This window comes from Gossypium hirsutum, chromosome D11 (genome assembly GCF_007990345.1).
Source record: "Gossypium hirsutum isolate 1008001.06 chromosome D11, Gossypium_hirsutum_v2.1, whole genome shotgun sequence".
In the NCBI taxonomy this organism is placed as follows: Eukaryota; Viridiplantae; Streptophyta; class Magnoliopsida; order Malvales; family Malvaceae; genus Gossypium; species Gossypium hirsutum.
In genome coordinates, this window is record NC_053447.1 from 8330398 (window position 1) to 8343039 (window position 12642).

At 28.5% G+C, this 12642-nt stretch overlaps 1 protein-coding gene across 1 annotated transcript; it reads right to left on the reverse strand.

Annotated features, from left to right (window-relative positions):
* Nucleotides 1-1408: 1408 nt before the first annotated feature.
* On the reverse strand, nucleotides 1409-2164 carry LOC107923089 (brassinosteroid-responsive RING protein 1). Its single transcript, XM_016853301.2, has one exon. It carries the CDS (start codon nucleotides 2021-2023, stop codon nucleotides 1517-1519), a length of 507 nt encoding a protein of 168 aa, XP_016708790.2. The 5' UTR covers nucleotides 2024-2164; the 3' UTR covers nucleotides 1409-1516.
* Nucleotides 2165-12642: the final 10478 nt, after the last annotated feature.

Here is a 12642-nt window from a genome sequence, read left to right on the forward strand (position 1 = left end):
TACAATAAATAAACGGAAAGAGAATCAAATGAAAAAGAAAAAGGGTAGGATGAAAGTTGAAAGTTGAGGTGTTGCGTTTTTTTGTTGGAATATGACCCAAACAACAAGGAGATGGCTAGGAACGGTAGATAGAAACTTATGTTCTGCAGTTACGAAGAGATGGAAAGAGGAACAGACTATGTTTAGTTGACTTCACACTCAGTTTCTTCGTTTTCAAGTAATGTGGAGAATCGTGGAAGAGACTCTGGGTTTAAGCAATAAGGGCATGAGGTAGGGAGTTGAAACTACCATTACCAAGCGTTGACTGAAAAACTATATACGTTGGGTTCGTGTCCTTGTTCTTCCATGAAAGCTTTGGTTCTGAAAGTAACACATCATTAGTAATTAATTACATGCAATCTCAAGTCAGATGATGACGACGACATATCATTAAAAATTTTAAGATTAAATTCATGTATCATCATTTTATTCACATAGAATTAGTTAAATTATGTTGAAGTTTTTGTTGGTCACTGTGGCACCCAACCCTTGGGAAGTCAAAGAATGTATGGCTGTAGCGTGTAGGTATCAAAAGAAGTAAGCAAAATCACAACACTTCAACTTAACCGGGTTTGCAGCCGACAAAATATTGGGAGCCCAACATTTCCCAGCTTATGGGAAGCCCAAGAGCAAATACGCAGCTGCTTTTATTTGTTTCAACATTTAGAAAAGCAGAGACCCACTTGGTAGGCGGTAGGAACTAGGAATAGGATAAGCAAAAAATATTGATGTTTAGGCACTGGGACTGAGCTTTGGGGTTATAGATAAAAGAAAGTTCACCATTTCACTTAGGATCCTTTAAATTCCTTCTTTTTGTCTCCTTAAAAAGTTGAAACAGAAAGGTGAGGCAGCAAGGGGACTTTGGTAGAATTTTCAGATTTCATTGCTAAATTACCAATGCAAACTTCTTTTTAGCGCTTGAGAGCTAGCTTGGGATTTAAAGCTCTGGGCTAACACAGCGTCTGAAAAAAGAGATGGGTCAAGCACAGAATCCAAGTTCATTAATACCACCATTTGAAGAAGCAATGAGAAAGCAAGAAAAAAAATAAAATCATTGCGCCCCCACCAAAACTTTCTGCAATTAACAACTTGTTCAAAAATGCCCTAAACTAAAACCTGGATTCATCTGTTTCGTGTTCACTGTTCAGTAACAAGGCATCCCTTTCATGTTTACTAAAATAGCCTCACAAACTCAACTCCTTGAAACAAAATTGAAATTTGACTGTAGATTGAATAATACCCATTACTCGATTTGAGAAACAATTAAAACAAAGCATGTTATGCAACATTCAAACTATAAGAACTTCATATGGAAAACTTTTTCCTTTTTTTTTTTTTTAATCTTTTTCTGACTTAATTATGCACCAAATTGTGATGTACTGATGTTTAATATATACAATTTTCACCAAGCTCATTACAAAAGATGCCATTGGATAAGAAACATCAAGTGCCCCCTCTTTTTTTTTAAAAAAAATTCCTACAATCCCGGAACCGAAACGTACTCACTGTGTAAATCACCGACACCGGAAGCAGACCAGAGTCGTTGATTGAACTCATCCTGCAACTCGTCGGGCACAAACGGTGTCCTACAGAGCGGACATGTTTTCTGATCATGGTCCATCCAACGGTCCAAACACGCCCGATGGAAAACGTGCCTACAGTTCCTCAACCACCTGATCTCTTCACCTCCTTCGAACTCGTACAAGCAAACGGCACAACTCTCCGGTGGATCCCCCACGACGACGAGCTCCTCGAACTTTATGACGGGAAGGATTTCACGGATCAGAAGAGCTGATACGGGCGGGTTCTCGGGTGTAATTCGGGTCCGATTATCCTGCCAGACAGTGTCTGGTTCGAGGAAATCGGAGAGTCCGAGGTAGCTAAAAAGAGTAACAATTAGACATCGGATGAAACCCAGAAACCAAAGCATGTGGACGAAGAGTTTCGGTAAGAAAACTTCGCTGTAACCAACTGGAAACCCCATGAAGAAATTAAGATGAAAATGAATTATAACTAAAGAGAAAGGTTTTGTTTACGTGATTATACAGACAGTGTGTGTGTGTGTGTGTGTGTGTGCGCGCGTGTGTGTGTGAGGGAGAAGAGGAAGGTTTGTAGTTTCAGCTATTGGGGGTTGGCTTATGGGAAATTGGAAATTAATATAGTAGTAGTTTGTAAATTGTGAGTGATTGGGTGACTGACTGTGACATGGAGGGATGGCTGTGATTGGAGGGTGAGGTAAGGGGTGTGGGTGAAATTAAAATTAGGAGTGAATGGAAGTCTGAGTGAGCCGCTGATCATCATTGGCAAATTCAGTATTCAATTCTCCATCATTTCTTTTCTTAATTATCTTTATTTATTTATTTTATAGATACTTCCACATATTAATCCATTATCATTACAACCTTTTTTACTCCTTTTTATTCATTTTTAAAAATAATCTATTACTTTTATTTACCTTCACCCATATCTATTCTTTTTTCTCATTTTGGCATGTGAATTATTTTTAGTTATAAACTAAAAAAAAGACTTAATTCATAGTTTAACCTCTCATTTTTCCTTTTGATACTTCAAGTATCAATTTTGACTAATGAATAAATGCTACGTGATAATTAGGTTTATCTAAAATAAAATTATTAAATTTAAATTTTAAAAAATGGAAAATTGTAATATTATATATTTAAATATTAAAAAACAATTTTGACTTTGATGGTTGTTTATCAGTCATTGATCGACATTGATCAATCACATGACATTATTAGAACATGCCACGTGTCCCTTTGTTATTTTTTTAGTATTATATATATCGAATAAAAATGTAAAATATCATATATAATATATATTTTAAAAGTTTAAAATATTTTTTATAAAATTCTAAAATGTATAATTATTAATTTAAAAAATTTCAATTTAATATATAAATAAAATAAAATATTATTTAAATTTCAAGTAATTGCAAAAAACAAGAAATTTAAATATTTTTAAAATTTTAGAATTCTATATTTTAGAATTGTACAAAAAAATATTTTTAAACCTTTTCTATGTTTTTATATTTTTTTACAATTTTTTTACATCTTTGTAATAATATTATTAATTTCAACTAATTTTTTCAATTATCGTATTCTTTTGCAAATTTTATTTTTATAATTTATATGTTTTCTTTCTAGATTATATATTTTTTGATTTTTTATATGTTTTTTAATGTGTATATAAATTTAATAAAATAAAACAAATTACATAAAGACGCCCCATGGTGCTTCATGATTGGTTATAAGAATTTTTTCTTAATAACATATGCTAAAAGATGGACTAAAAAATATAACAGAGGCATACATTAGGTATCAAATTGAGAATTTAAGTGTACTTTAAGCATAAATTTGGGACAAAAAAACGATTAGATTCCAAAATAAAAAAATGGGTATACTTTAGAAACCAAATGATCGTGAATTAAGCCAAATTGTTACCTAAACTATAGCAATTTATATTTTTATTTTGTTGTCTAAATTTTTTTTTATCAAAAGCGATATGTAAACTATTTTTTTCTCGAATTAATACCTCTATTTGTTTAACTATTAGTTAAACTATTACATTTTTTTAAAATAATAATAATCAATAAAAAAATTATCATGTCGTGAAAAAGAGAAAATATTTTATCTTTATATACAATTTTTATATCATCTCACCACTTATTTATTTTAAAAAATTTACTTTTAATATAAAATATTTTCTTTAATGGAATTTATGATTTCCACACCTATATCTATGATAAATTTTTTTTAAACTCTTGGTAAATTCTAAAACCCATAGGTAGTATTATTATGCCTGCTTTGGCCTATAGTCGTAGATCGGGTAACACCCTAGGCCTAAGGGGGGACTGCATGGGAGCCATAGCTTGAGCGTTATCAAAACTATTACATATATTTTTAACCGAATGAATACTTAAATGTTTTTAAAATATAATTTTTATTTCAAAGACATATTCAAATCATATTAGAGTGGCATAATAATTTATTTGGCTCTCTAATTTTATTAAAAAATTATATTTTAATTTTTTATTTATTTTTTTATTTTTTTAGCTTTTAAATTTGTATTTTTTTCAAATCAACTTAAAATGGATGAAAAGTTTTAACTTTTTTTAATTTTATTGCTGTGATATACACGTGAATTATCATACGTATAACATGTAAGCATTTAATTAATTTTTTAAAATTTTAAAAATATATAATATGTGGCAATTCATGTGTATATCATATAGCAAAATTAACAAACATTAATTTTTCATCAAATTTTGAGTGGTTTGATAAAAAATACAAGGTCAAGAGCTAAAAGAGACTAAAAATTAAATGAAGGGCTAAAATGATTTTTTTTATAAAATTGAAGAGTTAAAAAAAAAACTTTTATTTTTTTAATAATCTCATTATAAGTTCTAATTATATAGGTTTTTTTTATACAATACCTAAAACTATCTCTATATAGAAGTATAATGCGTTTAAATGCACTTGAACTTACGTCCTCCTCTTACATTAACAACAATATCCATACTGAATGAGCAAAATTAAACCTGAATCAAGAATTTAGTGATAACAGCTGTTATATTTAACAAGTTGGAATGAAGCACTTCAATTATAAATGAATATAGTTTCCGGTCTCGACTGACATAATTTAATATTTGTTTGTCGTTTCTATTTAAAACAAAAATAGAAATCCAGAACTTAAAATATTGCAAAAGCAACGAAGATTTAATATTTTGTTGGAATATAGGATTCAATATTTAAAGCTGAAAAGCACAGGTACTTTACTACTTTCTTTCTTTCTTTTTTTTTATATCAATTGGACACTGTTCATCCCCATTACCCATCATTAATGTTTCCGCGCATCACCTCTTAATTATTCAGCTTTCTCTCACACTTGTGTTCAAAATATTAATGCGTATTTAGTGATCCTCTGTGCTGCATTGTTTCATTATTTTTCAAACAATATTTGAAATCATACACGGTTTGCGTTTGCACGAGAAGTCGTGCGAAAGGAATGCTTAAAGATAGTTCAAATTATTCAAAGAAAAATTTCAATAAACTCCAACTCAGCTTTGGTTAAGCTATTGCATAATAAAGAGTATTGAAGGATAAGACACATTCTCAGAGAGACTAATCATGTTGTTGATTAAATTACCAATATAGTTTCTACTGTCTTGGAAGGGATACAAGTTTTGAAAAGAGTTCCTATAGATTTACTTGAAACCGTCAATAGTGATAATTCGACATTGTTAACGTAGCTTAACTCTCTATGGTCTTTGTAATTCTCACCAAAAAAAAATTAAAGTTACGATAGCATTTGGGATAAAGATGGGATACAAGTGTAGTAAACTTTTTGGTAATTTTTATCGACTTTCTATCAATAAATTATCTCTTATTTTTGTTTATTTAATATTGTTAGACAGCTTATTTTCAAATGAAAGAAGAAAGAGGAGAGGTTAATTCAAAGCCAACTTTATTCTTATCTAATCTTTTTTAGTGTATTTGAACTTTGAAGCTGATGTGAGACTAATTTATTAAGAAGATAAGTTTTTAACATGATGGAACTTAGAAAAAGGTTGTTGTTTGGTGTCTTGTTATTCTAGTTGAGTTTTTTTTTTTACCTTTTTAGGCATTTGTTGGAGAGATTTTTATCATTTGCATGTGAAGATATTTGCGAGAGTGGTCTATAATAAATTGGTTCGACTTTGGGGCTGCTAATATTTGTCAGTGTAAGTATAGTTTGGGCTTACGTCAATGTTGTACCAGATAAAATGTTGAGTAAAATCATTCTTTAAATGAGACTCCGCGGACGTAAGATTGTTGATCCGAATTATGTTACCAACCTATATTGAAACATCAGCTGAGATATCGAATTAAAACAATCAATAAATTGAAAATAAGTTCAATGTTTTATGAAAATGATACATAAAAATTAATTTATAAACTTATTTTTAAAATTTAAATAAAGTAATGTTTTAAATTTTAATTTAATTTAAATAAACAACAATAAATATATTTAATTGTTCACTATAAACATTAGTTAAGCAAAATAGGGGGCAAAATAGGCGATCGATGGAGGCGAACGACCGTTGTACAAGTTGAATCCGTATAAGACTATACTTATTCTATTAGACATTGATTATAACAAGTTTGTTAACCCTTAAATAGATGTAGTTGAACTCCTCTTGTATTGTATGTTTTTCAACATAGTGAATTTCTCTTCCTCTACCCGTGGTTTTTTCCAATAAAAGTTTTCTGCGTAAAATATATGTATTATTACTTTTCTTTCTTATTGTTTTACGATCATTCCTACGGTCATTATCAATGTTTATTATAACAAGTAATTATATCATATTTTAATTAAATTCAAAATCAAATAATTTGAAACCGACAAAAAAATCTTTATTTCTATATTTACAAAACTTAAATACGATATTTGTTTTTTTGTTTAACACAATGATATCTTATTTAAATGATACCAAACTCCATGATGTACGTAGATTTTCAACATAGGTTACTCTTATTTTATAAGAGTATCAATCATTTCTCTTATGTTTGCACCTTTTATTTTTGAAGGGCTTTCCTTCGTATTTCAAAAGAGAAGAGAAATACAAATATGCCTATTGGTCTCACAATTATTTAAGAAGTGTTGTCATTGCATAATCCCATATTTAAATGCCAACTATGAAATTTAGATTACGAATTTGAATATTTACAGAAATCAAATTCCTTCCTTATAAATTCGGTTAATATTTAAATTTGAATATTAGAGTTGTTATCTGTGACGATGAAGAATAGTTATAGATAGACATTTTTTATATCTATTATTAGAATCTATATTACTTATTTGAATAGCATATTTAGGTATCCAAATTTGAATTTCGAACCTATATCAAGATTGCACATTCGAATTAACATATTTGAATCAGTTGGTTACAAGATATACGGATGTTCGATTCAAAGCTATAATACATTACATTTCAGTTTTGTTCGTTTAGCACAAATGTAAGATCTTGGTGCTTTGTTGACGGAATATAAAATTAACTAGAAGCACATTTTATTAAAGGGATAAATCTTAAAATTATACATGAACTTTGATTTAATTTACAATTGTATACATAAACTTTAATTTTATGCAATTATACACGTGAAACTCTAATTGTGGTTCAAATGTATACTTGAAACTTTAATTTTGTTTTAACCATACACATTTAAATAAATACATCAATTTATTTTTATACTGGATAAATACACATTTAAGTACATCTACTATTTCACTATTAAGCAAAAGGAGAGTCTTTTGTTTTTAATTAGACTTATATTTCAATTGAAAAAAAAACTAAACATTAAATTTATATTTTCAATTATTAAACAAATGGGTTTCAAATTAATTATTTATAATTAAATATGGTATAATTAAAAGAAAAACCCGTATAGCGGGCCTATATTGCTAATTATATATCTATACTTATTATAAAATTCATAATTAAATTAATGTCATCGGTTAATCGGATGCAAATTCAGTTAGTAAAATTTTAATATACCATTTCTTTTAAATAATGACTAATATTATTATAATAATACTTTTTCCTATTCATATTTTATTATAATATATTCAAGAATTCAACACATATTTAATAAAATTTATATACACCTTTTTAATCAAATTACCTATAATCATTTTTAAATAATTTTTATTAAAAATTTATATAAAACGTTTTCATTCATCCATGTTAAAATGGCATGGCATAATACAATATTATTAACCATCTTGACTTTTGAGCATTTTAATAAATCTAAAGACCGTTGGATAGTTCCCTCATGGATCGAAGTTGGGTGTACTTAAATATGGATGGTTCAGTGAGGCAGGACAATGAATCTGCTGCAACAAGAGGGTTAGTGTGTGACCAAAATGGTAGATGGATTATTAAGTTTAGCAGATATTTAGATAATTGTACAGTGACAGAGGCTGAGTTTTGGGGCATCTTGAATAAGTTAAAGTTGATCTTAGATAAAAGATTCGAAATGGTCTTAATTCAAACAGATAGTCTTGAGGCTGCTATTGCTTTTCAAGAGGGAGCCTCTAGAATTTCAAACTCAACTCTACTTAGAAGAATTGAACAGATCCTGACAGAGGTAAAGCAGTGGAGGATTCAACATATTTCCCGGGAAGAGAATACTGTTGCGGATAATCTAGTCAAGAAGGTTCAAGACAGAAGTCTAGGTTTAAGATTGTTTGAGGGTCTAGTTATTTGGGTCTGTATTTTTTTTAATAACAAAAAAAAATACAAAAACATGGCTAATTGAGTTTTAGCTTGATTAGTATCGATATTATTGTTAATGTAAGAGAATATGGATTAGAGCACGTAGAAGCACATTTATCTTCTTATTTAATGGTTATGAGGGATACGGATAATTTTAGGCATTATATCAAATATATATAATATAAACTTATGATTGTTTTGAATGGACAAAATTAATTATTATATTTTATATAATCATAAAATACATATAAATTAAAACAAAATCAATTTAATCTGAAGTTTTTATTATTAATAACATTAATAAATTATAGAAAAAAATATTTTAATTACGTTAAAACACTTATATTCAAATGAAGTGTTTTGAAGATATTAATTAAAAATTAAAAAATTAGATGAGATTGATTAATTTTACAAGAGGTTGGTCCATGGAAGCTTTTGACGTGGGTGGTGGTGGTAGGGGCGGCAGTGAAATGAAGGAGACACGAAACAAAAATAGTGGGAGGCAGGACGCGAACCCTGACCAACCAACAAGATACCATGGCTGGTTTAGAAGAGCGTCCTTTCGAAAGTGAAACCAATATAAGGGTGCGGCCATTAACGTGAAGACCTCCCAACGTCTGATTGCAATGCCCAACTCTTAGGTGTACCTTATCGTCTGCAGTGGACGAGACATCCATGGCCCAACTGTCTCCTTCACCTCTCTCCATTCTTTGGGCTAAAAAAAACTTTGAATATGATGTAATTATAAACTACCAATATGAATGATATAAATATATATATTCATGACATTTAGATTGGGACGATTCATAAAAAGTTTGCATGGACCACATCATTGTTGATGTAAAGATTGTCAGACTGCATTTGCAATGTGATATACTTGTTAGTTTCATAGTTAAAAAGATTTTATTCAGTTTTAAATAACATAAAATGATACCTTATAAGAAATGTGCCCCTATAGTTCAATTCTTGGTTACTTAGACTCTTCAATATTAATTCAAGGATTAATTAGTTGGGTTTTTGTTCATTTGAAATTGTTATTAGTACAGCAATAAGGAGGATATGAGATCAAATGCATTTATACATACATTTTCTTCAATTTAAAGGTTAGTGACGAGTTATGAGTAAAAAAAATAAAGATTATATAAAAAAAATACACAAAAGATTAGATTATGACTACATTACATATATTAAAAACTGAGTTATTCTCATAAAACTCATTTTTTTTCAATGAATTAAATCTTAGGTAGTGTTTGGGGATGTGAGTTTATTTTATTTTGATAGATAAAATTAGTAAATGAAAGCAAAGTAAAATGATTTTTGTTTGGATATACTAAAAGCAAAAAAAGAAAAAGAAAAAAAATGATTATAATAAAATTTTAATAGAATAAAAATGTAATTTCGCATATTAAAAGAAACCTTACTTTAATTTTTCTAAATTTACTCTAGATTAGTGTAAATAAAAATGAAGAAGTTCAAGAGAAAGTAAGTGAAATTCAACTCTCTTTAATTTTTCTCGCTTAAAAAAAATACTAAAATCATAAGAGTTAGGTGAGATGATAAAGGTTTTTTCTTACATCAATTAATGGTTGAGGATTCGATCCTCACCTTGGGTATGTAGCAACTTTAAAATTCGTGGCCAGTATCTATCCTTTTGATGGACCTACAAAATGTAAAAGATTAGTTACTGGGCTTGCTCTAGTAAATACATTGAAAAAAAATACCAAAACAATGGAAAATGCTTATTTTCTTTTCATTTCTTTTTATTTTAGTGCAATTCAAACATGGGGCTAATGATAGACTTCACTCAGAAATATTTCATTGCAAGCTATTTGCATGAATATCCATAGATTACATTGAGAAATTCAAATATAGGTTGATTTATTAAAGGAAAGTAGATGAGGATGGTGATAGGTGAGGAAATTATAGATACAGATAAGACTGGAAGTTGAAAGTATGAACATAAATACAAGGGAGACTAAATAATTAATTGAGAACAGTAAGCGATGTCGTTGAAACACAGATAAAAGGGACAAAAACGAAGGGTAAAGCAATGGTTAAAAGGTTAAGCAAACATGTTGTCAAGGGACCCAAAGGAAAGCCCAAAATGTTGGATCTATGCTTGGGTCACCACCTATGGAGATGTTAGAAGCGACAATAAGCATAGGAATTAAAGGGGACCTCAATTATCAATCTTATCTTGTGGGCTTTCCATTTGCTTTTGACTCTTCATTTGGATTTGTCCCCAATCCGCAACTGCAATGCCACTTTCGGTGGTTTTCATCCGCTCTTCTGTCTCCATCTCTCTTTCCTTCCCTTGTAGACAATATATCCATATGCCGTTTTGTTTTTTGATTTCAACATGTCTCTGTTTATGTATCCTTTCAACAACACCGCACGCTTGCTCCCTCTTCTCTTACATATACTTCCTCAAACTTAATTATACTGTGTTTTTATTTTTAAATCTCATTATAAGTTCTAATTATGTTTAATTTTTTTTATATAATATCTAGAATTACTCATAACTTCTTCTTAACCTATAAATAGGAGGATAATACACTTCAGTACACTCGAACCCACGTCTTCCTGCATTGGCAACAACACTCATACCAATCAAATTAAGACTCAATCAGTTATAGTGAACTTTTTTTTGAATAAAGAATTATTAATTTTATAACCCAAGTTAAAATTTTATTATGTGTCATAATTTTTTATATTTTAATTTTAAAACATATTCATCTTTAATTTCACGTCACCTTTGGACTAATGTCAGGCTTTTTAAAAACATTATTGAAAAAGAATAGTTATACAAAGCAGCTGCAATTGTTGGATTGGATAATTACTTATTGAAATTTAATAAATTATATTAAAAAATTATTTTTTATCATTTAATTTTAAAAAGTTACAAATTGATTGTTAAATTATTCAAAATTTATCACTAACCCGTTTAGTTCTTAATGGATGTTAGATGCGAAAGTGGATAAATTTATAATTTGATCACTCAATTATTAATAAATTTACAAATTAATCACTCTCGGGATAATTTAATATTTTTTAAATTGAAACAATTAAATAAAAAATGCTATTAAATTATTTTATATTCTCTCGTAGAATTATCTTTAAATTCTATTCAAACTAAACAAAAAAATGATCATCCTCAATAGTAAAATTTTTTTAGGGGGGCCAAAATTAAATTGTAATTTTTACGATAGTATAAGTACAATTTTACCATTTTAATAGCCTCTTATCTTTATAAATTTTAAATGATTAAATCAAATTTTTATCATTTTTAGGGAGGTAAAGTATAATTTTACTTTTACTGATTTAATATTTTAAAATTTTAATAGGACCTAAATGGAAATTTTTTCCATTTTAAGGGGGCTGGTGCCCCTGCCAACCCCCTTGGTTTCTCCCCTGCTCAATAGTGTGTTAACTAATATAATATAGCCCTAAATATTATATAGAAATAGTTGAAGGAAATTAACAAATCCGTCCCTACATCTAATGTGCCTTAGGAACTTAATACATTAATCAGCAAATTTTCAAATAGTTTAGTAATCAATTTGTAACTTTTTAAAGTTGAATAATGACAATATAAATTTTCTAATAATTTAGTAACTTTGAATATAGTTTATCATTACATTAAAAATAAAATCAATAAATTAAAGACACAAAACAACTTACATATAATATTAGGACTGAAAATGGACAAAGCGTTTGATGAACAGTTCATACTGTTCGATTTTTGTTTGTTTATTAAGCTAAATAAACAAACATGAGCATGCTTTTGAGGCTCGTTTATGTTCGTTTAAAGCATGTTTAATAAATAATTTAAAGTTTGTTTATTGTTCCATTAGTATAAATAAAATTATTATGTTTCATGTGCTTATTTTTTCATTTATAATGTACTTATTAATATTTATATTTGACTGTTTTATATTTAAAAATAACATATATGTTTATTTATTGTTTATTTGGTTATTATTCATGAACATTACTCGTGAAAATGTTCAATTATATGTTCATGAATATGTTTGTTTAACTTAAATGAATGAACATGTACACACATGATTTTAAATAAAATAACATGAACAAAAATTTTAAAATTTCACGAACGAGCTTAAAAATAAATAAAGAAACATGAACTGAGGTTCATTTGTTCAAGCTCGGTTGATTTATACCCTACATAATATATGAAAAAAAATCAACATTTATACTATTAACAAAATCCTTGACTGAGTTGGTGTCGCGAGTCAACAATGCACCAAATCAGTTGGGAAATTACAAAAATGGTCGTCCGTTTTTTAAACAAGTTATATTATTCGATGATA

What these genes read in the sequence shown, in the direction of transcription:
- LOC107923089 (XM_016853301.2), bottom strand. Translation starts at nt 2,023, where the DNA reads ATGGGGTTTCCAGTTGGTTACAGCGAAGTTTTCTTACCGAAACTCTTC.